This window comes from Ranitomeya variabilis, chromosome 6, assembly GCF_051348905.1.
Source record: "Ranitomeya variabilis isolate aRanVar5 chromosome 6, aRanVar5.hap1, whole genome shotgun sequence".
Taxonomy (NCBI): domain Eukaryota; kingdom Metazoa; phylum Chordata; class Amphibia; order Anura; family Dendrobatidae; genus Ranitomeya; species Ranitomeya variabilis.
This window is the reverse complement of record NC_135237.1, coordinates 365,495,566-365,523,525: the sequence shown is the minus strand read 5'-3', so window position 1 is coordinate 365,523,525 and position 27,960 is coordinate 365,495,566. Positions and strand designations below refer to the sequence as shown.

At 42.0% G+C, this 27,960-nt stretch overlaps 1 protein-coding gene across 1 annotated transcript; it reads right to left on the bottom strand.

Moving 5' to 3' along the window:
• Positions 1-53: 53 nt before the first annotated feature.
• On the bottom strand, positions 54-27,953 carry ALDH5A1 (aldehyde dehydrogenase 5 family member A1). The gene is made up of 10 exons (XM_077269969.1): positions 27,428-27,953; positions 22,094-22,177; positions 20,066-20,236; positions 18,362-18,478; positions 18,124-18,267; positions 15,839-15,982; positions 13,011-13,169; positions 12,668-12,837; positions 4,518-4,576; positions 54-4,123 (listed from the first exon to the last, which is right to left on the bottom strand). Exons 1-10 carry the CDS (start codon positions 27,680-27,682, stop codon positions 3,918-3,920), a joined length of 1,509 nt encoding a protein of 502 aa, XP_077126084.1. The 5' UTR covers positions 27,683-27,953; the 3' UTR covers positions 54-3,917.
• Between the last annotated feature and the right edge of the window lie 7 nt (positions 27,954-27,960).

Sequence of the window (27,960 nt, the reverse complement as noted above, 5' to 3'; positions counted from 1 at the left end):
CACATTTCTTCAAAAAGCACATTCAATATGGATAAATACAATAAAATCATAGATATTAGTAAACTATTTATTAATCATGATCACATTGGAAGACATTACAAGTACCGTACCACAAAAGGGGAGTTCAAGAATTCATTAATAAATCATTATACATTTATAATGTTTGCTGTTATAGCGCCAACATATTCTGTTGCAAGTATTGTTTCATCACTGTCCCCATTGGGGCTCAAAATCTAAATTCTCCATTGGTATTTTAAGTGGAGGAAAACTGAGTATGTAAAGGAAACACACGCAAACATGGGGAGAACATACAAACTCATTGACAGTAATGTATAGTATAGCGTACAGCAACATATACTTCTGATGGCAATGGGTAATGCAGCCACATCTACATGGGATAATTAGATTTTTTTTTTCCAGTTAGCGCTGAAAAGTGCCATAGTAGGTAGGATGCAGAAAAAAAAGTTACCTGTATACGTCAATCAGGTTTGTGCTAAGTGAATCTGCCTGAATACACAGGCGGTGCTGGTGGGGAGGTCATGGTTGCGTGACTAGGGAATACAGCATATCACAGCCTGTCATCACTTACATGGTCCAAGAGTCTAGCTGTATGTATAGAACCTTACCTAAAATAGGATTTCTGAAGAAAAGTCTCTATAGGCCTATATTCTTAGCACATCAATATAAAAGAGGACCTTAAATGGGGATTTTATGCACAGACGACATACAGCATTACATAGACACACACCTGTTCACACTGTAGGTATGGGGGAGACCGTCAAACGATTAGAATACTATTAGAAATGGGACCGAGCAGTATTCCAATGTATTAGAAAATGAGGTCCTGCTTTGCATTTTACAATGGCAGCCATAACGGTGACCTGCTTCACTGTCCACAATTGCCAAGCACCTGGCTGACTTTTGTTGGCCGTCAGATGTCGACTGTACCAGCGGCTGCCACAAGTACCAATAACGAGCAAGGGCCACGTAAATCTGCCTGGTGATCATTTCTTTTGTTTCTGAGTAAACATGGTCCTTTTTAGGTCTATTGACCACCACTAATATCTCCATGTTGATCATGTCACGTCATTTTTTTTAATGTGCTTTTCTTTAAAACAATCCAAACCTTTTTTTGGCAACAGACAAGCATTTGATAGCTTTTTTTGTATTAAATTAAAGGGGGCTTCCACTTTTAGAAGAGAGGAAATCTGTACTCCAAATGCTTCCTGTAATGCAAAATAAAGACTGATAGTATGAGTCCTCTCTCCTCCGCTCCTGCATCGGCTCCTCACCCCTGCCCGAGGGATGCGGGTGGGGGAAGATGTCACACTGACAACCCGCACCTTTTTGGCAGCTAATCTCTGAGATCAGGGGCTCATGCGATCTACATCGGCATAGTCACTAAGCTCAGTGATTGGCTGCAGCAGTGATCTGCACAATCGAGATGATGTCAAATATGCTGATGTCAAATAGGGCAGAATAACCTGGTGACAGATTCTCTTTAAAGAACACGTATTTGGCACACAAAATGTACACATTCAGGAGCACTGGTATAAAAAAAAAAAAATCTACCAGTGTTTTGTTTCAATATTGCAAATAGACTTCTCTTCACATTAACAGAAAGAAGGTGTAATGCTATGAAAGAGACAAAGCAAAAAAAAAAAAAAAAATAGGAGTATGCAAGAGAAGTATAGCTCGTCTATTGCCACTCCGCAAAGTCCAAACATATCTAACAGTAGGAGGAAGATTATTTTACCAAATCAGGGCCTGATAAAAAATTACATGCAAAATATGTCCAACATGTTGCTTTTAGGTCCAGCAATGTGTTTATTAAGTTCATAATATGTGCATAAAGGTTAGAACTTTATTTTGGAAATAAAACTCCAAATTCTCTCCATAGTAAACGTGTTGGATGATGAAGTTAGTTGTTGACAGCTGCCATTGCGGGGCAAATGGCCAAAACAGGAACGGCTAATGAGGAAAAAATGTTAAAGAAGCCAATACAAAACAGTAAGAAACTGCTAACCTTTATTAAGATTCAGTAACTTCATAAAATGAATGTTAGGGCTTGTGCAGATGACGGTATAAATTGGGCGAGTGATAGCCGTGGTTTTGACAGATAGCACTTGTACATGTTATTCTATTTCCTCAGAACAAGTGGTCTAATAAGGGCGAGGGGTCGGAATTTGGCTCTTAAAAATCGGATGGCACTCACCCTTTGAAGTCTGAGTCCAAGAAGGGAAAAAAAAAAAAAAAATTGGACCATGCTTGGAAGTCATGCGAGTGCGGTCCGATTCTCACAGACTGACTGTGTGGAGAAATTTTTTCTTCATCTCCACCTCCAAGAAAATTGGATCTCACTCTGACTAACCTCGGATCAGTGTCTGAGGAGCATAATCGGACCAATTCTCTTGAATAGAGAAATGAAAGTCAAGTGGCCACAGCCTTAAAACGAGTTTCCCCCTCCAAAAAAAATAAAATTAAATTAATAAACCATAAAAATGGGCTGTTTTCAGTTTTTTTGGTCATTATTCAAATTCAGTGTGTCCTAACACGATGTGATTGTAGTAATACACACATACTTTGATAATATTGGTGGAACTGACCGGTTCTCTTTTAAAAACTGAACGCATTATATTTTTAAGCCCTACTCTGGCATTAAAAAATTGTGTTTATTGTTATATGCCCAAATTTCTGCATGATCAGTTCAGATGCTGCGATGCTCTCCAGGTCTCTTCCTTAGTCACCAAAGACATTGAGAAGAGAAGTGGACAATGCAGGGAATGTCAATCACACCCACAGTAGAGGGGGAGGTGGGGTATCACCCAGGACCTGGTGAGACTAGTCTAGGTTCATTTGCCTATGGCAAGCGGCAGCATCTAAACTGATTTTTCACAAAAACGATAATGTGTATGTAACAAAGCCATGACAATAATGCCAGAAAAAGGCACTAAATCATAAGAGGGCATTTTAATAGTGTTGGATGGCCGGACATTCCCTTTCAAATTTTAGCACTAGATTTGTGTATACACCTCGCTGTATATTTTAGTAATTGTTATGCGACTAATGGGGAGCCAGGTCATTTACTACATACTATTCTAATGCTTTACTTTAATGGCGGCTAGAGGCAGACACAATTTTATCACTTAAAGCAGAACTCCAGCAAATTTGTTTTACCCATTAGACAATGCAACATACTCTAGTATAAAAAAATATTATTCATGCTTTTGAATAGGTCTTGTGAACGCCCGGTGTTAGTTGATGTACTATTTATGGGCTGTTTGTCATCTCTATTTCTTCTTCACCTATAATATGATTCTCCTAAAGCAATTAAACAGTACTCATGATGCCTCTGACTTTACAAAGACTTAGGGTGGAATATCAAAATATTGCATTTGCTCTGTTCCAAGTCTTATGTTACACTGCAGAGTCTCAATGTATTCTATGTGATGTCACCATATCTGCCTTGCCTCCTGCTCGTGAGAAGTTTCTTCTTGGCACACAAAGAAAAACAAAACAGTATATTGTTTAATGCTGACTAGTGATTAGCGTTAACATCAAATTTGAAGTGATGAGCAGTTTTCACAGTATACCAGTGTATTCCAGGTAAGATGGGTTAAGAGTTTTCAACAGAATTTCTAGTCATCTAACTCTAATTTACAGACTCATGAAACTTCTCAATTAATCAGGTTAAATACCATTGTAGTCAATATACTCTATATATTGCACTGGAAAAAGAGGTGTTTCTTGTAGAAACTCGAGCTTGGCTCCTTCTCAGAGATCATATGAGGTAAGATCAATCTCTATTAATACAGAACCGATGTGCAGTCAGGTTTATAAGTCAGATGTATTCACTAGATTTCCATGTGGCACAATGACACTGAGTATGTTGTCTAGAATGGTCACATCATATCTTGTTAGAGACCTCCAAAGCAAACGTATTTAGTTTCCAAATACTCATCAATGCCATATTTGGATCCTTCTCTTCCAAGACCTGACTGTTTCACTCCACCAAAGGGGCACTCAACAGATGACAACAATCCTTCATTAACCCCCACCATACCAACTTCTAGACGTTCAGCCACTCTCCATATTTGTGCGGGGTCCTGGGAATAGAAGTAACCTGCATAGACATACAAACAAGTTTATGTGTCAAGATCTGCATTGTATAATATACCTAGTTCCAGGAGCAGACATATCATTGGTGCAGCCGCACAGGGGCCAAGAGGAAAGGGGACCCACTAACACCTCCAAAACAGCAAACGGTTTCTGTCATTGCAGAACTAGTCGTTTGCAAAGGGCCCATATAATGTTCATGCACAGGGGTCCTTTTGTGTCTCTATCCACCACATCCTTCCACTGTATAAAACCCCCACGTAAAAGGTCCTCAAGCTGCACTATAATGGCTGCGGAACTTTTATAGTATATTTAATATAAAATAAAACAGAAAGTCTGATCAGTTTAGATGTAGACTATAACTACATCCATCAATACTCTAACTATGAGCAATACCATACCTGCTAAGCCTACATTGGCTGAATTTGCTATCGCAACCGCTTCCTCTTCCGTGTCAAACCTAGTGATAAAAAAAAAGAAAAAAAAAAAAAAGATAAAATGATATTTATCATTGATAATATCCGCTATTTTCATTAAAGGATATTTTCCACATGTATGGCGCTACAGGCCATGATTCATGCTGTGTTCTCACCAGTTTACTGGCGTAAAATGGCTTCAAAAGTCAGAAAGTTTGAAGTTGAGACTTTAGTATTTTTTTACGCTAGTCCTGGACAACTTCGCCAAAATGGGTGGCGTGTGGGCAGGACGAGGCACAGGGAAGTCCATCAGTCTAATTCATCAAAATTTACACCACTTTGGAGATGTAAATTTTGCCAAAATTTCAGTGTTGCTGTCTAAGGGCTCCTACTCACATGCGCGAGACTGATGAGTCTCGCACGGCAATACCCCGGTACTGCACCTGGTACAGAGGAGCGGAGTGTGCGGCTGCATGTATTCCTATGCGGCCGCACGCTCCAATCTGAGTGCCAGGTGTAGAGCCGGGTTTTAAACATGCGAGACTCATCCGAGTTGCTCACAAGTGAGTAGTAGCCCCAAGTAAAATTTCTGACAGAGGGGTATGACAGCTGTAAAGATGCATCAAACTCAGGGAAGTGTGCCTCAATGGATTATGCACAACCTACTCAAGCGGTGTCTTCCTTAAGACTGGCATGTACAGTCTTGGTCTTAAATAATCTGTGCACGATTCATATGGAGAAAAACAGGCTGTAAGCATACTGAAGCATGGCAAAAGTAAAAAATAAATAAAAGTTTTAAAAAATATGAAACATTTAAAAAAATAAAAAAAAATTTTGAAAGTTCAAATCACCCCCTTTCGCTCCATTCAAAATAAAAAAAAAAAAAGGAAATATCAAACCTGCACATGTTTGGTATCCCCGAGTTCAGAATCGCCTGATCAATAAAAAAAAAAAAAAATAAAAAAATAAAAAATTATCCTGATTGCTAAACGGCATAGCGAGAATAAAAATTCAAGACGCCAGAATTACGTTTTTTTGGTCGCCACGACATTGCATTGAAATGCAATAACGGTAGATCAAAAGAACGTATCCGCACCAAAATGGCATCATTAAAAACGACAGCAAGGCACGCAAAAAATAAGCCTTCACCTGACCTGAGATAACAAAAAATGGAGATGCTACGGGTCTCGGAAAATTGCGCCTTTTTTTTTTTTTTTTTTTTTTTAGCAAAGTTTGGAATTTGCTTTTACCACTTTAAAAAAAAACAACCTAGACATGTTTGGTGTCTATGAACTCGCAATGACCTGGAGAATCATAATGGCAGGTCAGTTTTAGCATTTAACCCCTTCACCCCCAAGGGTGGTTTGCACGTTAATGACCGGGCCAATTTTTACAATTCTGACCACTGTCCCTTTATGAGGCTATAACTCTGGAACGCTTTGACGGATCTTGGCGATTCTGACATTGTTTTCTCGTGACATATTGTACTTCATGTTAGTGGTAAAATTTATTCGATATAACTTGCGTTTATTTGTGAAAAAAATGGAAATTTGGCGAAAATTTTGAAAATTTTGCAATTTTCCAACTTTGAATTTTTATGCCCTTAAATCACAGACATATGTCATGCAAAATACTTAATAAGTAACATTTCCCACATGTCTACTTTACATCAGTACAATTTTGGAACCAAAATTTTTTTTTGTGACGGAGTTATAAGGGTTAAAAGTTGACCAGCAATTTCTCATTTTTACAACACCATTTTTTTTTAGGGACCACATCTCATTTGAAGTCATTTTGAGGGGTCTATATGATAGAAAATACTCAAGTGTGACACCATTCTAAAAACTGCACCCCTCAAGGTGCTCAAAACCACATTCAAGAAGTTTATTAACCCTTCAGGTGTTTCACAGGAATTTTTGGAATGTTTAAATAAAAATGAACATTTAACTTTTTTTCACACAAAATTTATTTCAGCTCCAATTTGTTTTATTTTACCAAGGGTAACAGGAGAAAATGGACCCCCAAAGTTGTTGTACAATTTGTCCTGAGTACGCTGATACCCCATATGTGGGGGTAGACCACTGTTTGGGCGTATGGCAGAGCTCGGAAGGAAAGGAGCGCCATTTGACTTTTCAATGCAAAATTGACTGGAATTGAGATGGGACGCCATGTTGCGTTTGGAGAGCCCCTGATGTGCCTAAACACTGAAACCCCCTACAAGTGACACCATTTTGGAAAGTAGACCCCCTAAGGAACTTATCTTGATGTGTGGTGAGCACTTTGACCCACCAAGTGCTTCACAGAAGTTTATAATGCAGAGCCGTAAAAATAAAAAATCATATTTTTTCACAAAAATTATCTTTTCGCCCCCAATTTTTTATTTTCCCAAGGGTAAGAGAAGAAATTGGACCCCAAAAAATGTTGTGCAATTTGTCCTGAGTACGCTGATACCCCATATGTGGGTGTAAACCATTGTTTGGGCGCATGGCAGAGCTTGGAAGGGAAGGAGCGCCATTTGACTTTTCAATGCAAAATTGACTGGAATTGAGATGGGACGCCATGTTGCGTTTGGAGAGCCCCTGATGTGCCTAAACATTGAAACTCCCTACAAGTGACACCATTTTGGAAAGTAGACCCCCTAAGGATCTTATCTAGATGTGTTTTGAGAGCTTTGAACCCCCAAGTGTTTCACTACAGATTATAACGCAGAGCCGTGAAAATAATTTTTATTTTTTTTCTCAAAAATGATTTTTTAGCACCCAGCTTTGTATTTTTACAAGGGTAACAGAATAAATTGGACCCCAAAATTTGTTTTCCAATTTGTCCTGAGTACGCTGATACCCCATATGTGGGGGGGAACCACTGTTTGGGCGCATGACAGAGCTCGGAAGGGAAGGAGCGCCATTTGGAATGCAGACTTAAATGGATTGGTCAGCAGCCGTCACGTTGCATTTGCAGAGCCCCTGATGTACCCAAACAGTACAAACCCCCTACAAGTGACCCCATATTGGAAACTAGACCTCCCAAGGAACTTATCTAGATGTGTTTTGAGAACTTTGAACCCCCAAGTGTTTCACTAAAGTTTATAGCGCAAAGCCGTGAAAATAAATTTTTTTTTTTTTTTTCACAAAAATGATTTTTTAGCCCCCAGTTTTGTATTTTTACAAGGGTAACAGGATAAATTAGACCCCAAAAGTTGTTGTCCAATTTGTCCTGAGTACGCTGATACCCCATATGTGGGGGGGAACCACTGTTTGGGTGCATGACAGAGCTCGGAAGGGAAGGAGCGCCATTTGGAATGCAGCCTTAAATGGATTGGTCTGCAGGCGTCACGTTGCATTTGCAGAGCCCCTGATGTACCCAAACAGTACAATCCCCCCACAAGTGACCCCATATTGGAAACTAGACCTCCCAAGGAACTTATCTAGATGTGTTGTGAGAACTTTGAACCCCCAAGTGTTTCACTACAGTTTATAACGCAGAGCCGTGAAAATAAAACATCTTTTTTTTCCCACAAAAATGATTTTTAGCCCCCCAAATTTTTATTTTCCTAAGGATAACAAGAGAACTTGGACCCCAGAAGTTGTTGTTCAATTTGTCCCGAGTACGCTGATAACACATATGTTGGGGTAAACCCCTTTTTGGGCGCACGGGAGAGCTCGGAAGGGAAGGAGCACTGTTTTACTTTTTCAACGCAGAATTGGCTGGAATTGAGATTGGACGCCATGTCGCGCTTGGAGAGCCCCTGATGTGCCTGGACAGTGGAAACTCCCCAATTCTACCTGAAACCCTAACCCAAACACACCCCTAACCCTAATCCCAACGGTAACCCTAACCACACCCCTAGCCCTGACACACCCATAATTCTAATCCCAACCCTAATCCAAACGTAAATGTAATCCAAACCCTAACCCTAACTTTACCTCCAACCCTAGCCCTAACCCTAACCCTAACCCTACCCCTAACCCTAACTCTAAACGTGACTGAAATACGTGTCACTGAAATACGTGGCACTGAAATACGTGGCACTGAAATACGTGGCACTGAAATACGTGGCACTGAAATACGTGGCACTGAAATACGTGATACGTGGCACTGAAATACGTGGCACTGAAATACGTGGCACTAAAATATGTGGCACTGAAATACGTGATACGTGGCACTGAAATACGTGGCACTGAAACACGTGGCACTGAAATACGTGATACGTGGCACTGAAATACGTGGCACTGAAATACGTGGCACTGAAATACGTGGCACTGAAATACGTGGCACTGAAATACGTGGCACTGAAATACGTGGCACTGAAATACGTGGCACTATGACTGTCAGAAAATGTTCATTAAACGGTTAGGGATGAGTTTAGGGGTAGGGTTAGGGTTTGGATCCCTTTATCACCTTGATGGTGGTGGGTGGCTTTTCAGTGTGTTTTCTGTTTTTTTTCGATAAAAATGCATGCGTTTTTAACGCAAACAAACGCATGTGCTTAAAAACGCAAGAAAATACTGCAGGTTGTATTTCTGAAAATGAACGCATGCAGAAAAAAACCGCATGCGTTTGAAAACGCGACCAAACGCGTACAAAAAAAACGCATGCGTTTTTCATGTCAAATATAGGGAAAAAACGCATGCGTTTTTTGTGCAAAAAACGCTGCAGACAAAAACGCAAGTGTGAAACCAGCAACGCTTTTTATAGCAAAAAAGTTTTTGCGTCTCCACATTTTGAGACCTATAATTTTTCCACATTTTGCTCCACAGAGTCATGTGAGGTCTTGTTTTTTGCGGGACGAGTTGACGTTTTTATTGGTAACATTTTCGGACACGTGACCATTTTTGATCGCTTTTTATTCCGATTTTTGTGAGGCAGAATGACCAAAAACCTGCTATTCATGAATTTCTTTTGGGAGAGGCGTTTATACCGTTCCGCGTTTGGTAAAATTGATAAAGCAGTTTTATTCGTCGGGTCAGTACGATTACAGCGATATCTCATTTATATCATTTTTTTATGTTTTGGCGCTTTTATACGATAAAAACTAAAATATAGAAAAAATAATTATTTTGGTATCGCTTTATTCTCAGGACTATAACTTTTTTATCTTTTTGCTGATGATGCTGTATGGCGGCTTGTTTTTTGCGGGACAAGATGACGTTTTCAGCGGTACCATGGATATTTATATCAGTCTTTTTGATCGTGTGTTATTCCACTTTTTGTTCGGCGGTATGGTAATAAAGCGTTGTTTTTTGCCTCGTTTTTTTTTTTTTTTCTTACGGTGTTTACTGAAGGGGTTAACTAGTGGGGCAGTTTTATAGGTTGGGTCGTTACGGACGCGGCGATACTAAATATGTGTACTTTTATTGTTTTGTTTTTTTTATTTAGATAAAGAAATGTATTTATGGGAATAATATATTTTTTTTTATTATTATTTATTTAGGAATTTTTTTTTTTTTTTTTTTTTACACATGTGGAAAAATTTTTTTTTTACTTTTTTACTTTGTCCCAGGGGGGGACATCACAGATCATTGATCTGGCAGTGTGCACAGCACTCTGCCAGATCGACGATCTGCTGTGCAGGGCTGCAGGCTTTCCAAGTGTCTGCTCTGAGCAGACACTCGGTAAGCCACCTCCCTCCCTGCAGGACCCGGATGCCGCGGCCATCTTGGATCCGGGACCTGCGGCGAGGAGGGAGGTAGGAGACCCTCAGAGCAACGCGATCACATCGCGTTGCTCCGGGGGTCTCAGGGAAGCCCGCAGGGAGCCCCCTCCCTGCGCGATGCTTCCCTATACCGCCGGTACACTGCGATCATGTTTGATCGCGGTGTGCCGGGGGTTAATGTGCCGGGGGCGGTCCGTGACCGCTCCTGGCACATAGTGCCGGATGTCAGCTGCGATATGCAGCTGACACCCGGCCGCGATCGGCCGCGCTCCCCCCGTGAGCGCCGCTGATCGATGATGACGTACTATCCCGTCGGCGGTCATACGGGCCCACCCCACCTCGACGGGATAGTACGTCGGATGTCAGGAAGGGGTTAATGAACCTAGCAAAAAAGCCAAACAAAAAACAAGTGTGGGATTGCCCTTGGAATTTTTTTCCCGTTTTCTAGTACATTGTATTTTTGACCGACACCATTGGTTTTACCATGCAACTAGTCCCGCAAAAAAAACAAGCACTCACATGGCCATATTGACAGAAAAAAAAAAAAGAAAAAAAAAGTTATGGCTCTGGGAAGGAGGGGAGCGACAAAAAAACGCTAAAGCTGAAAAAAAGCTCCAGGGGTTAAGACAGAACCGCCATCAGGGAATTACATAGCTTTTAGGTCTTATTAGGGCTGGCCATGACAGACCTTAATCACCGCCCACTAATGACCCAACTTTAAGTGAAGATTGCACTTGCAGGCGATTTCAGTATAGTTACATGATCAGAGGCATGGCATGGGCTAGGGGAGTTACACATGTGCCATCCACAGCAGAATAGCTGCAGAGTGTGCAATAGGACTGTGAAGTCTATATAAAATGGAACAACACTGACTCCTAAAATATATAATATTGGATACAATAGTTTAATGCAGAATGTGCTGTAAATATTTTCATAAGAATTTGGGAAAGTTATGAAATGTCCTATAAATGTCTTTTGTGTTCCTGATCTAATGATCTCGGCTTTTAGTTGAGATGAATCTGTGCTGCACTTTATGCACATGCTCAGTAGTGAAGCTCCTCCATTACAGAACAGAGAAAAAAAAAAAAAAAGGCACTGGGAAGGAATGGCTGCAGCCCTGCACTCATCTCAGAGCTGCTAGAGTAACAGGAAATCGCATGATTATTGCTTCATAATGGTGATGAAGCGCCTGACATTACCATTTTACTACAATAAATTTATCACGTAAATGTGAGCCATGTATGAGGGAGTCGGAGTCAGGGGAATTTATATCATAAGTCAATCGTATACATGAAGATAAGCAACTTGTAATATATCTTATCAGAGAAATGTGCTCCTTTCTCTACAGGAATGATCTTTCATTCTCAAATCACAGGTAAAGTCTGTATTCGGGGAAGACAAAATGTAACATTACTGAGAGGGGAGATGGTGGCTACTACTGAGGAGATTCTATGTAGGGGGAGGAGCTCTGCCTCTAGCTCCTCCTCCTGCTTCCCCTCTAAATAGATGACAGATGCTATTGATAAAATCTGCATTCTGCTTAAAGACAATGTTATCAGTGATTTGAGAATTAATAAGCAGTCCAGAACGGAAAAAAAAAAAAAGTTCTCTGATAAGATATATAACAAAGTTGCTTATTTTCATGTGTACCATTCATTTATGAAATACAAATTAAAACAACGGTTACTCTTCAAGTGACTGAAAGAACAAAATATAACATGTAAAGAAATAATGCATCAACCCACAGTATACAGATAAAGGGGTGTTCCCATCTCCAAGATCCTGTCCCAGGATGTAGCAGATGCAATAATAATAATATTAGAAAGATATCTCCAATTAGAAGTGTAGTATAGTTCTTCTGATTCACTATGTCGCTTATCCCATGCTCCGGCCATTGCAGTAGCCTAGATATCCATGGTTACAATCATGAATAGTGACAGTTGGTGGTTAGTGGCCATAGCCATGGATACCTAAGGTACTGCAATGCACTGCACATGGTGTACGTGACAGAGCAAATCAGAAGAACTATACTACATTTCTAATTGGAGGCATTTTCTAATATTACTACACCTACTACATATTGGTATGGGATCTTGGAGATGGGAATTTTTTTTCTTTCTTATAACAAACTGCAGTGAAGGACAAACATTTTCTGAAAGGGTATAATCAATTTTAAAGGATTATAGTTTGTGGTTTTTTTTCCTTTTCTTAAAATGATCATATTTGGCAGCAAAGTTACAGCTGTAGGTAAGGGTGGCACTGGGCCGCCGGTAGATCTTACAAGAAGATGATGCCCATTTACTTGTAACCAACATACCTAGAATGTAATCGAGTGACTTTAACAGAATGCAGTGCAAACCTGACGGGCAAGTGAGGCTATCAACATTTTTTGATCTCTCGATATTGTCATTCTAGAAGTTGCAATCTGAGGACACCAAAGAGTCTCTTCTAATCTAAACAGAAGAATGAAATGCTTTCTTACTTGATGACGGGAGCTAGAGGTCCAAATGTTTCCTCTCTGGCACAAAGCATCTGCGTGGTGACACTGCTCAGCAAGGTTGGCTCATAGAAGTTCTTTCCCACACTGGACCGCTTGCCTCCAGCTACAATTTGAGCTCCTTGAGACACCGCTTCTTGTACATGGTGCTCCACCTACAGTTACATCAATCGTAGATTTGGGTTTGTTTCTAGGATCTAACATTTAGATTTTAAATATACCTAGAATAAGAAAAAGTCAGGCGACAAAGAATGTCAGGGCACCTTCTATAGTCCTACAAACATCAGGTGTCCAAAGAAATTCAAGACATTACCCGGTAGACCATTACCTTTGCCACAGCTCTCTCATTAATGAGGGGTCCCTGGGTCACACCTTCTTCAAATCCATTTCCAATATGTAGCTCCTTTCCCATTAGTGTTGACAGCTTTTTCACAAAGGCATCGTGTATTCCTTTCTGAACCAGGAATCTGTTTGTACATACACAAGTCTGGATAGAAGACACAGAGTCCGTAAACACCGTTATTGGGGCTTAAAGGAAGTCGGCACAGTATGACTGCTCAAACCAAGCACGGAGGCTCGGTGTACACTTGGTGTGGCCAAACATTTAAGTGTATATCTCACCCCCAATCTCCTTCTTTGATTGACAGCTCTGGCTTTAGAGCAAGAGAATGGTGGAGATAGGTGGAAAACAAGCAGGTGAGAAAGTGCAAACTATGGAGAACCTGTGTCATGTAGAAGTGAATGAGATAATCCCGAAGGTTAATATTGGGGGCTTAGGGTTTGTTCCCCAGGTTATAGTGCGGCAGTAACTACCAATCTAATTACTTCTCATATGACACATTGAGTACGGTATATGAAAAAGAGACTGTCCAAAAAGGCACCAAATGTAATGACATTAATAAATAATCTAAGAAAAATATAAAAAGCTTAAAAAAAACAAACAAAAAAAAAAAACACACTACAAACATATGATGATGACTAAAAATGTAAAGATAAAAGCAGCTTGAAATAAAATGGTTTTCAGCTTCAATGTTAATGTTAGTGTATGTGCCCACAACATCTTTCGTGCAGATCAGGTGTTGGAAATAGCCTAAGAAAAAAAACCCACACAGAAAAAGCTTCAAAGAATGAAGCCACACATTTCTATGTGAAAACGACTAGCTGTACACACTTCTAAAAGTCTTTTAATTGCTTCATGTTTCTAAAAACGCCAAACAGTTAAAAGGAGCGACACGTCCATTCTTCTATCATCCGCTCCAAAGATGTTCTGCATTTTACAATACAAATCAATGGGAAATGTCAAAGTACACACAGATGTCTGTTGGAGCTTTTCAGCATTGCTTTTGCTTGAAAAATAGCCACACAAAAAAAAAAAAAAAAACAGCAGTTTCTTCACAATAAAGTGAAACAAAAAAGTAAAAATGAGGCAACAAAAAAAAAAAAAAAAAATCAGAAAAACCTCCCCACAAAAACAAACAAACACCAGAGTTTCCTGAAGGGTCTTCGGCTTGAAAAATTGGTGAGTTTGCCCATGTTTAAATGATGCCAAGTGCACAAAACCAATATATTACATATACTATCACTTTAAATAGTAAACTAAGTAAGAAATAAGTCAATTGAGTTAGGGTTCCTAAAATATTGTTCTAATGAATAACTTCCAAGTGTTTCTAGATTCACACATTATTCTTGGCTAGAATACTTATTTAAAGACGTTTTCCAGGATTTTAATCTTGATGGCTTATGTGAGGCCTAGGTCACACTTTATGACCTATCCTTAAGGCCGGTATCACACTTGCGAGAAACTCGCGCATCAATGCCGGGCACTGCCACTGGCACTTGGGAACATAGTGTGTGGCTGCATGTATTTAGAATGTAAGTCCGCAAGGACAGGGTCCTCTCCCCTCTGTACCAGTCTGTCACTGTAAACTATCTGTAACTGTGTGTAACCCCTTTCTCATGTACAGCACCATGGAACTAATGGTGCTATATAAATAATAATAATAATAATAAATTTCTATGTAGCTGAATGCTCCGGTTCAAGTGCTGGCGGCAGTGGCAGGTATTGAGGCGCGAGTTTCTCGCAAGTGTGATACCGGCCTTAAGGATATGTCATCAATATTAGATTAGTGCGCGTTTTCAACTCCCAGCAATCCCCCTGATCAGCAGACTAAAGTCGGCCTCTTCACTGTTCACTAGGCACAGTGCCATACATACAGCAGTGGCTGTGACTGGAATTGCAGTTCAGTCTCATTCATTTGAACAGGACTTAAAAGAAGCACTTCTCCCATCAAAGATTTTATCCTCTTAATATATTACAATCACCACATTATATAGCACAGTGGACTTACATTTGCTCATTTTCTCTTGCTACACAGGTAATTTTTCTGTTTTCCATTAGGTCTATGACATCAGATGATTAAAAACAGACTAGCTGAATCCTTCTTAGCCCTATGTAGAAACAGGAGGTCAACTTTCCCTGCATAAGTCCCTGGCCGGAAGGGGAGCAGCTGGGATAGGAGCTGAAGAGGGGGATGATAAATGCAGGGACAGGAGACTTCCTGATTCTATATAGAGCAGAGAAAAAAAATATAAAATAACTGAAAGACAAAATAAGCAATAGTAAGTCCACAGAGCTATATAATATGATGACTGCAATATAGTAAGAGGATAAACCCTTGATGGAAGGAGTTCATTAACTGCAGTACAAGATGTATAGAAGTACCCAATTCGGAATATAGCTGCTGCAGCGCTCGCCGAAGCTCCGCAGTCCTTTGATCAGCCGATTGGTGAAGTGCTGAGAGATAGACCCCACTATTCCACACTCAGAAAACCACTTTAAGTCCAACCGAGACTCCATGTCCAATAATAGCCGTCTATTTCACCATTTCCTACATTGGATGACCAGAATCATGAGGCAATTAATCTGATATGTGCTACAATGCAGATGACCTCTGGAGAGTCAGGAAATGTAGGTGAAAGAAGATGGATTCTAACATATTCCTGGCCTTCTATAACAGACCCTTGGGCCCCTGGACCGGGGGCTCACAACTGTGGATGAGATTGGAAGGATATAACAATGAATCCTTCGTTTTGTTGCACAGGGTTAATCACTGTAATACAGACATACAATCAGCTGCAGTTACATAACTTTAGTACCTGCCCAGAGTTGCGAAATTTAGAAGCAAGAGCTCCCGCAGCAGCTTTGTCAACGTCTGCACTGTCAAAAACGATGAATGGGGCATGTCCCCCCAGCTCCATAGACACCCTCTTCACCGAATCAGCCGCATATCGGAGCAGAATCTGCACATGGGAATAATGCTGTCAGTCACAACAGGAAGAAAGAGACCTTATGCATACCACACGCGCCGTCTCATATAACAAATGACATGTTGGGTCTAATAACCCAGCGAGATCGGCAAAATTATGTTCTGTGCAGCAGGTCAGATGCAAAACGTATGAAGCCAGCGCTGCCACATGCACAAAAACCTGCACCAAACATTTTACAATAATGATCTTATTAAATTAAAGCTACAGAACAGAGATCAGCCTTAAAAGGTGTCTGATGATTATCCTGCTACATTGGCAAATCTTCACATTAGATATTCATTCCAGAAACAATGACAGCCACATCTGTTAATGGACTTGTACATGGGACTGCAGCTAATCCGCAGTTAAAGGGGTATTCCCATCTTCAAGATCATATGCCAATAGATAGTAGGCACAAAAATAATAATATTAGCAAATACCTCTGACTAGAAATTTAGTATAGTTTTTCTGATTTGCCATGTCTCTTTCCTCATGTGCAGGGCATTGCAGCACCTTAGGTATCCCTGGTTATGACCACTAGCAACCAGCTAACTGTCACTATATGAGTGGTCGTAACAAAGTTCCTGCAATGCCTGCACATGAGGAAAGAGACAGAGAATCAGAAAAACTATACTACATTTCTAATTGGAGGTATATACTATTATTACACCTATTGGTACAGTATCTTGGAGATGGGAATACTCCTTTGAGTGAATCAGCTGCACTGCGATATCATATGTAGTGGATGGACAGACAGACATGCTGCAGTTTCTGAAAATATAACATCGACCCAGATTCACCATTTGCAGGCTTTTGTAAGTCACTTTCCATCTTTGCCCTATGGTATTAGTTGATATTTTAGGCACCAACTTCAATTACTCAAAATGGCGCACCTAAGTTTTTTATGACCTGTAAGATTGATGGGTTATAGAAAGAATGGCGATTATTGTGAGACAATCCCTTTAATTGGCTAGTAGGGGGGAAAGAAAATTCCCTTTTCAAGTTTTCTGCAGATGCTAAATCATCCTTAGTGGGCTCCACTGCGTTAAAGCGGTTGGCACACAAGAAAAAAAAAAAAAAAAAAATTTAATATAAAATGATATATAATGAAGTGAATATGATGAAAAAAATAGATTGGAAGCAGCATTCCAATGGAGATTAGCACCAAGTTTCAGCTCCTCACTTGGAGCCTTTCCCAAGCATGCTTCCAATCTATTGATCTCCATTGGAGTGCGGCTTCCACAAGCCAAGAAGCCTCCAAATGTACAAAAAACAGCTTGGAAGTATTGCACCCACAACATTAGGACTGTGCTGCTATTTTTACTTGCTATAATATTTAAATAAATGTATAAAATGCTTGCAGCTAATCTGCGGAGATCCCACGGATCATAAAAGTAGGGAAGTCCCATATCAGTTCTCTGAAGGAGTCCTAATGATGTGCCAGAAATTGGGGAACAAGCGTTTATAACTACTGAGCCGTCTAAACAAGCCGACAAACACTGAGTGATCCAGCAAAACTGATCGTTGGATGCAGCGATTTTCAAGTTGGCTTTAAAAAAAAAAAAAAAAAAAATTATTATTGGCAGCAAAAGTGCAAACAATAAAATGATACTTTATGCACACAGAAAGATCGTATTGACAGTTGTTCTGTAAGCGCAAAATTGTAGATGACCGGTGTAAACAGATATAAGTGGCTGCAGATTAATGTTCATGTAGTCAATGGGCAGCCGTATAATGGCAGCCGACAACACGTGTAAAGCCAGCATAGTTGAAGGGGTAATGTGCCTGCGTCATGACCATTCCACTTAAGCAGAGGTCACCGGACCCCCCCGTTCTTGTTACTAATGGAGGTCTTGGCAAACAGTCATTAATTAACTGTGGATAGATCCAACCCCTTTAAGAAGCTATATGCTGATTAATATATGGCAGCAACTGGACTTTATAAGCCCTCAGTGCAAGGTAAGAGTGGGTAGAGGACGGCTCTGATCAGAGTACCCCCTATTGTTTTAAAAGGAGATACAGCGCGAAGATTAATTGCTGGGTGGAAACACTGCCCTATTTATATACTAATGTTCGAGACCTAATCATACAATCATGGCAGGTGCCTATATGACAGACACAGGGAAACTCTTTACCTTTCCTGTTGCAGTGGACCCAGTAAAAGAAATTTTGGCTACAGATGGATCTGTGCAGAGAACTTCTCCAACCGCTGGCGCCTTCTCCCGGGAACACGGCACAACATTATATACTCCTGCCGGGATCCCTGCCTGGTGAGCGAGCTACAAAACACATCAAAGAGGCGGGCAGCAGCATTACTGCACTGGGAGATCTATTACATAATACAGATAACAAACCTTTCCATGAAACCGTTACCTCTGCAAGTGCCAGGGCAGACAATGGGGTATCTTCTGCTGGCTTCACCACCACGGTACAGCCGGCCGCTAGTGCAGCACCCACCTTCCTGGTGATCATGGCACTGGGGAAATTCCACTGGGAAGGAGAAAGAGGGAATCAGCTGGATGGATCAAGCACAAAGGCTTTTATGGCCAAGTTAATGGCTCTTTCCACCAATCTCCTTGATAGAATGTGACCACAAGGAATTCCATTTGTTCCATAATTTATTTTACATTCCCTTTGATGATTAACCTCTTAAAGTGAACATTACCAGTCTTGACACAAGCAAAAATATTTTTAAAACAAAATTTCCAATTTAAATAAAAATAAAATACTACATAAGTTTAGTATTGTTGTAATCGTACGGACATGGAAGCATTCTTGCTACAGACATTCCACATAGATTTACATTTCTGAAATCTGCAGAATACGGTACCAGCTCATCACACATTGCTGACATATTCCATGGGTACATTTTCTCTCGCACTTTGTCCTTTCTGCAGAATTCACCCTTCGCACTGGTGCAAACCCACAACACAATCTACATGGGTTTTTGGCCAAAATCCACCCCACGTGCACATGGCCTAAAGGTGGCCATACACATCAGACTAAAGCCAGCAATCCAGCAGACTCCATCAGTAAAGCCGACCGTCCGGTGACTATCTGATGCTCGGCGGGTAATCTTAATCCAAGGAGCTGATGTAACAGAATCAGGCCATGTGCACACGTTCAGTATTTTTCGTGTTTTTTTGCTATAAAAACGCGAAAAAAACGCTAACATATGCCTCCTATTTACAGGGTATTCCACATTTCTTGTGCAAATGTTGGATTTTTTTCAGCGAAAAAAAAATCGCATCGCGGAAAAAAAAAGCAACATGTTCATTAAAAATGCGGAATTGCGGGGATTCCGCACACCTAGGAGTGCATTGATCTGTATACTTTCCGCACGGGGCTGTGCACACCATGCGGGAAGTAAGCAGATTATGTGCGGTTGGTACCCAGGGTGGAGGAGAGGAGACTCTCCTCCACGGACTGGGCACCATATAATTGGTCAAAAAAAAAATAAAAAATAAAAAAATAGTGATATACTCACCTTCGATGTCTTCCCGCCTCTCAGGTGCATGCTGCCGCTTCGGTTCCTATAGCTGGTGTGCGGTGAAGGACCTGCGATGACGTCGCGGTCCTGTGATTGGTCGCGAGACCGGTCATGTGACCGCGACGTCATGGAAGGTCCTGCGCACACACACCAGCTATAGGAACAGACGCCGCTGAGGAGATCAGCTGTCTGCAGGTGAGTATAACCATTTTTTTTTATTATTTTTAAACATTCTATCTTTTACTATAGATGCTGCATAAGCTGCATCTATAGTAAAAAGTTGGTCACACTTGTCAAACAGTATGTTTGACAAGTGTGACCAACTTGTCAGTCAGTTTTCCAAGCAATGCTACAGATCGCTTGGAAAACTAGCATTCTGCAAGCTAATTACGCTTACAGAATGCTAAAAAAAACAGCGAAAAAAAAAACGGAAAAAAAAACGCAAAAAAAAAATAAAATGCAGATTTCTTGCAGAAAATTTCCGGTTTTCTTCAGGAAATTTCTGCAAGAAATCCGGACGTGTGCACATACCCTCAATGCACACAGATTAGATGATTTTAGATGGTCTGACACAGATTACCACTCACTGGTGTTATAATGGAGGCCACGCCAACAGGCTGTTTGAGGATTACAGCCCGGCGGTCTTTCATGGGCACAGAAATCACATCTCCATATATGCGACGTGCCTCTTCTGAGAACCACTCAAGGAATCCGGCTGCGTAGACTATTTCTCCAAGTGCTTCTTTAGTAGGCTTTCCCTAGAAAAGGAAATATTATTACATAAAATAAACAAAAGTCAGAAGGAATCAGAACACCTTATGATATGAGAATAAGAGGTGGACATACCAGAGATTTCTATCATTCTGCTTCTGTAAAGTATAAAAATGCCAACAGAAACCACGTTAAAAAAACCTTTTACCAAATGTGGAGCAGGACACATGATGTAATCGCAGCTACAGAGAAAAATGTTTTTTTTTTTTGTTTTTTTTTTTTTACATTTCATCTCTCCATTGCAGTGATATTAGAAATCAAGGTATTGGCACCTTATGAGTTAATTTGTATCACGTCTGAATGGGTGTTAACTCATAAGGTGCCAATACTTTGATTGCTAATATCTCTGCAACGGAGAGGCAAAAAAACAAAAAACAAACCACAGACATTTTATTCCGTCCTGCAGCCACATTTACATCGTGTGTCCACCTCAACATGAAAAAAATCAGATGAAAGGTGATTATTTCAGTATTGGCTGCTTCTAATATACTCTGTTCACATTCAGGCTTTATCTTTCATCGCATTTGACAGAATAAGAAAAAACAATGTGCTTGGAATATAAATGAACGCTTGTATCTGTTATGTGACGGATTCAAACTGAGTTTTCTGCCTTTTACTCGCACAAGGACAACAAGCTGCAGAGACAAATACAACCGCTCTTTCCTCTTGATGAATAAGCTGTGCACTGTGTGTGGGTCAGGAGTCCATAGCTGGGTAGAAAAAACACGGATGCCCATGTAGCCGTTGCCAAAAGTTCAATACACCTCATTTCTAAAGCGTAAATTTTGGGGATGAAAAAAACTGCTCTAATGTCACGACCACTAAGTCTCTCTTCAGAGCAACTTGTTGTCAGGACAAATCTACCTATAGTTACAGACAAGCAGGATGGAATACGGGAAGCGGAAGCATGTCCTTACAAGCCTGATGCTGCTCCAGCTCTTAGGGTATGTGCACACGTCAGGATTTCTTCAGGAATTTTTGCGTTTTTTGGCGGATTTCCCCAATAAAAACGCTATAATAACGCCTAAAAAAACGCATACATTATGCATCCTATCATTTAGAATGCATTCCGCATTTTTTGTGCAAATGTTGCGGTTTTTTTCCCCCGCAAAAAAAACGCATTCCAGAAAAAGAAGCAACATGTTCATTATTTTTGCAGATTTCCCATGAAATTGGAGAGTCAGGAAAAAAAAAAAAAAACGCAAAAAATCCACATAAAAAACGCATGCGGATTTCTGGCAGAAATGTCCGAATTTTGTCCGGAAAATTTCTGCAAGAAATCCTGACGTGTGCACATACCCTTATAGTGTTACAGGCCCCACTTCTGTGTAGAGCCTCAGCACACCTGCACTTCCATCATGCCTACATCTATGACTGTGTTATCAGTCATTAACTTATTATGTTCAATTGCCCGCTTATTTTTATAGCAGATAAGCTGTGCAATTCTAACCTTCGCTCCTCTCCCCCTAGCTTGATTCCAAAGTGCTCTGCTTCCCTTTTCACCCTCATTAAGGTTATTTATTCTTCACTTTTCTCCTCCGCTCTTATGCAGCAGGCTGTCCTCGCTGACACCACTGTAACCCTTACTGCTCTGCGTACAAGTCACCATGTACACATACATAAGTAGGACAATAGTGAACGCGAGGCCTCCTGATCCACAGATCACATACACTGACACATCCGACAAACAGGCAGCGCAATGGGAAGAATATACACACTCTCACTAAGTGACAGGCATGATCATACTGGAAAAATCAATTTTGCCCTTAGTCTTCTAAGAAACAATTGTGCAAATGTCATAGCATGCGAACCCCACCGTCCAGGAAATTAGAGCGGATACTCACATTTTCTGCTGTAATAATTCGAGCAAGCTCATCTTTATTCTGGATCATTAGGTCATACCACTTCCGTAAGAGGTTGCTTCGCTCCTAAAGAAATGAGAAGAGGCAGCAGAAGATGAATGTAACAGTAATAATGTCCGGGCGCGTACAATATTAGATTAGGAGAATCAGGGCCATGTAGGTTTCCCTACTAGGTGTGGATGGATGGGTGCACAGAGTACACTAAGGTTATGGTAATGCAGGTGTAGCTTTAGTTCCCTGTGCTTGGAATCTGTTCTTCTAAACTGCTTATGGTTAATCAGCAAGGACAATACTCCAATTAACCTGTATACTCCAAATTTCGCAGCTGGTTAAAGAATTAATAGTAAAACTTATCTTTTATTCCTAATACTAAAATATCTAAAGTGAAAACAAGTGCATAAAGTGCGAGTGCTTAAACCAAGAAGTGCAAGTAAAAACAAACACAGTATTTGTAAACACCACATATGCCACAACCTGGAGGTAGTCAATACTGCCACCCCCAGAGAAGAAGGTAAATGGGTAGACCAGTTTTTAGAGACCACTCAAAGTTATGAATTGGTCCCCCACTACTGCTTATACCTTCAATGGGATATTTATCAATGCCTTTTCTATTGATATGGCAAAATCCCTCATTCTAAATAACCCACATATAACCAGAAGCCGCAATACCATCCGTCTGGTTAAACCAGCGGAGATGCGTCTTGTCCTATCAGTTGGTATAAGTATAACCAGCGGACATAACCTCTGTTATCTTAACAGCACATGATGTTACAATCCAGCAGCAAGCTCAACATTACATAGAGCGGGCAGTTCTCCATCTCTTTTTATCCTACCCAAAGATTATACCAGAATACATATATGCCTCCCAACCAGGGGCTACACACAAGGGCATATATTCAGTAAGTGACTCAAATGAGTATTTTCTTGAAAACCAAGGTGTATACTCATCTATGGGACTGGGTCTACATGCGGTGCCTTCTCAGTGTTCAGGATCTCATACTCGGCGGTGAATCATATCATCCCGTCCTTTGATCCTTTCTAGGACTTATGTCTCCCGACGCATTTCATCTTTAAATTCATCAGGGGGGGTATCGACATATGTTCTGCAGCGTGTACGAGCATTGCTAAACTAATCGTTCCTTTACCTGCCTTAAATAGACTTCGTGTGCGTCTCCATATCGCGTGCTTCCGGACGCCGATGAGTCACTTCCGGCTCCTAGAACACGCGGTGTGTGATGTGCTTACTCACGTCACATCACATCCGGTTACTGGGCCGCAAGCGGCGAGTGTTGAAACACTCACATCATTTCTGGTTGCTGGTACGCACCCCGGGATGCTCTGACCCGCAAACGCCATGTCTGGTTTCAAGATCACATGATCAAAACCGGCATATTAGATACTAAAATGAGTGCACCGTCCATCTGACCCACCCCAAAATAGCAAAATCATCTAAGTGAGTACCCATTAGTCTATCACCATAGATGCTGCCCTATTAGAGGACTAAATGTGCAGATTTTCTACAATCCATCCTTCTTTTATACCTCAAGGAATCCCAGCCTTTTACATGTTATCCATTACAGTCTGGTGTACTCACGCATAGTTCAAAGCAGCAAACCTTTTTGGAATTATATATACTTCGTTCACAAAATGGATACTGGTATGAGGGCAATGTACAATAAGAGAGGGGACTCTGGCAATAGAGGCCAAATGGGACACAACGGACCATCTCCCAGACCGCCACCAAGGAAGGATAGAAAAGGGTGATACTGCATACTGTGCCTATTAACCCCTGTTAAAACCCTACCTACCGTGGAGGTTGGTACCCTAGGACCTGCGCAGCGACACCCCCAATCAACGGCCGCTATCCCTGCTTGGTGACTATGATTACAAGAAGGAAGAAAAGTTAAGTTGCTCGTTAAGGCCCATTGGGCTGTGAGTTTGCAAACAAAAAATCCACATACATTCCCCTCTGTAAAATTCGCTTGTCCCAGTCGCCTCCTCTTTGGGGCTGGGCAATCCTACCAATCCCCATAAACCTCACTCCTCTGAGATCACCGTTATGTAGTCTGTCTATATGATTCGCTACAGGGGTGTCTCCCTTATTGATGGTGTCCCTGTGATGCTCTCCTACCCTTCTTCTTAGTTCCCGGCTAGTCTTGTATATGAGATTACTATCTATCTATCTATCTATACACATACACAAATACATATATATATACATACATACACATATACACAGACACACAGGTCATCTTATAAACCACTCCCTTAGTCTTGCAATTAATGAACTGTTGTGTGACAGTTTTTTCCTGTCACGTTGCTTGTGAATTCTTTCCCTTGACTAATAGATCCACAGTATTTACAGCTTCCACATCTGTAGCAGCCCTTAGTTTGACCACCTAGCCAGGTGGGGTTAGAAGACTGCAGGGGGGGGGGGGGGGGGTAAAATGGCTGTGGACCACCCTGTCTTTAATGGGGCGTCCTCTCTTAAAAGTAATTTGAGGTGATGTTGTAACAATATTTTTGAGATCGTTATCTATCTGGAGGATGGACCAATGATGCTGCAGAATCTCCCCGAGATCCCTTGCTCCGTTGGTGTATTTTGTGATAAATCTAATCAAGTTACCTTCTTCCCGTTTTTCAGCTTTCCTATCCCTTAATAGCGCCGAGGTGTAAGCTTCCTTAAGAACATTATCGGGATTCCCACGTTAATAAAAATGCGTTCGAAGATCATCCGCTTGTTTCTTATATGTAAAAGGGATCTGAACAGTTCCTCTGAGTACGGAGATATTGGCCCTTGGGGATACCTCTCCTGAGGGGGAATGGATGGTTCGATTCCCACCTCAGGAGGGAATTAGACGCTGTTGGCGTCCTGTATGTACTTGTAATTAACTGGCCATCCTTCCCTCTTTCAAACAGTTCGACTCAAACGTGAACCGTAGGCCAAGATCATTCTCGTTCAGGCCTGTGACAAATGTGCAAAAGCCTTCCTCGTCACCTCTCCAAATGACGAACACATCATCTACACTCACTGGCCACTTTATTAGGTACACCTGTCCAACTTCTTGTTAACACTTAATTTCTAATCAGCCAATCACATGGCGGCAACTCAGTGCATTTAGGCATGTAGACATGGTCAAGACAATCTCCTGCAGTTCAAACCGAGCATCAGTATGGGGAAGAAAGGTGATTTGAGCGCCTTTGAACGTGGCATGGTTGTTGGTGCCAGAAGGGCTGGTCTGAGTATTTCAGAAACTGCTGATCTACTGGGATTTTCACGCACAACCATCTCTAGGGTTTACAGAGAATGGTCCGAAAAAGAAAAAAAATCCAGTGAGCGGAAGTTCTGTGGGCGGAAATGCCTTGTTGATGCCAGAGGAGAATGGGCAGACTGGTTCGAGCTGATAGAAAGGCAACAGTGACTCAAATCGCCACCCGTTACAACCAAGGTAGGCCTAAGAGCATCTCTGAACGCACAGTGCGTCGAACTTTGAGGCAGATGGGCTACAGCAGCAGAAGACCACACCGGGTACCACTCCTTTCAGCTAAGAACAGGAAACTGAGGCTACAATTTGTACAAGCTCATCGAAATTGGACAGTAGAAGATTGGAAAAACGTTGCTTGGTCTGATGAGTCTCGATTTCTGCTGCGACATTCGGATGGTAGGGTCAGAATTTGTCGTAAACATGAAAGCATGGATCCATCCTGCCTTGTATGGAGCATCTTTGGGATGTGCAGCCGACAAATCTGCGGCAACTGTGTGATGCCATCATATCAATATGGACCAAAATCTCTGAGGAATGCTTCCAGCACCTTGTTGAATCTATGCCACGAAGAATTGAGGCAGTTCTGAAGGCAAAAGGGGGTCCAACCCGTTACTAGCATGGTGTACCTAATAAAGTGGCCGGTGAGTGTATGTATCGCAGCCATAAAATAATGTTGTCCTCGGCTCCATACATAGTGTTCCCAAAAATGATATTCTCTTCCCACCTGCCCAGGAGCAAATTAGCATACGAGGGAGCCCACGGGCTCCCCATAACTGTGCCTAAACTGCTTATGGCCAGTGAATAGTTTTAATAAATAAAAATAAATTAATAATGAAAGCGCCACTCCAGCGTGTTTTTTTTATTGCAGGGCTGAAGTGGTGCTACTAACCTAAGATCTCTGACACAAATCTTATACTCACCATTCGCCACAGTCATCTCTTCCCGGCACCACTCCAGACCCACCTCGCGAGCTCGTAACTACAATCGCAAAACCAACTGCACTGCTGATGGAGGACGGGACACAGTGTAAGTGGCAGGAATCAGCCTGGAAGCTGGGGCTCCTCCCTTGTGCAGCGGCCTACGCTTATGTGTAAGTCTATGGCGGCCAGAACGAGGTTCTCAGACTTACATTGCGAGTTTGTGACTGTTACCTCAGATACCCGGTCAGTCAGAAGTTGCAGTCACAAGATGGCGGAGCAGCACTGGGAAGAGCTGTAGATGGAAGCTGGTATAAGACTTATAACAAATTACAGCTGCACTGAAACGCTATAATATGTACACATTGACTACATGAAATTGGAGCTACATTACTGCTGTAGAAAATGGGCTAAAAAATGAAAGTACTTTGTGCACAAATTGGCCAATTCGTGTGAGCCCAACAGCCAGCGACAAGGCATACTCCTTTGTTGGGACCCTAAACCTAACATGATGCCTCTCCTGGGATAAAAGCCTACAATTATATGGGCAGGTAGGATCAAGCTCTCGTCACTTGGGGTTGGGCTCATGAATTGGACAATTTGTGCACCTTCATTTTTTTAACATATTATCTACAGCAGTAATGCAGCTCCAATGTCATATATTCAATATGTATTCAATGTACCTGGCAAGTAAGCAGCCGGGGCAGGAGTGCCCAGCTCGTAAACACGGTGAGGGGCGATGGAGGGGCGCCCAGCTCGTAAACACGGTGAGGGGCGATGGAGGGGCGCCCAGCTCGTAAACACGGTGAGGGGCGCCCAGCTCGTAAACACGGTGAGGGGCGATGGAGGGGCGCCCAGCTCCTAAAGACGGTAGTGGTGGTCGGGGGAGGATGGAGGGTGCATGACTGATGAAGTTACGACATTTACAGTATCGGCTTTCAGACCCGGGCACCCCTGCCCCCGCTGATTGTGCCTCCTACATAAGCTGGTGATGGGGGGGGGTTGCCCATGGAGATTAACCATTATTTGACGGGTGCAAAAAAAGGACATTTCTCGTCACAGATCACTTCCACTCGGGAGACGTCTCATCGCACCGACCTCTGGGCCCCTCCGCCTGGGCGCGCAGGACTCACCTTACTGGACACCTCCTTCCAGGACCGGAACGCGTGGGCGGCTGCCCTCACGGCCTCCCGGCATTCTCGGGGTCCGCAGTCGGCCACCTGAACCAGTTCTGTGCCAGTGGCCGGATCCAACACCGGGAAGGTGGCGGAGTCAGAAGACTGCAGCCAGGAGCCCCCCACATAGGCAGCCGAGCGCAGCAGAGAGGCGGGCAGCGCTGAGGCACAGGTGGACGCCATCCTACATGGGAGCCTGAGGACGCCGGACATCACCCTCCTGCACTGCCGGGTGCACAGCGGTCACTGCCCGGAACACTGCAGGAATCAGTAACCTACAGGGAGGCGCTCACCAGGAACACCGCCAGTCACACAAGGTAACACCGTCACTGCTGCAAATATCGGACGTAAAGCAATGGTGGATGGTCGGACGGTGCAATGAAAAGAGCAGAGCCGATAATAGACCCCGGGACAAGCAGCACCGAGCAGCAGGACCCATCACCCGTGACAAAGGGGTGTTAATAGCTTTATCCAATCAGCATCCCTCATCG

Coding starts and splice junctions, on each gene's coding strand:
- ALDH5A1 (XM_077269969.1), bottom strand. CDS start 27,682: ATGTCCGGCGTCCTCAGGCTCCCATGTAGGATGGCGTCCACCTGTGCC. Junction 12,838..13,010: donor ATGAGAGAGCTGTGGCAAAG/GTAATGGTCTAC, acceptor ATGTAACTGTAG/GTGGAGCACCATGTACAAGA. Junction 4,577..12,667: donor CCTCTAGCTCCCGTCATCAA/GTAAGAAAGCAT, acceptor TTTTATCACTAG/GTTTGACACGGAAGAGGAAG.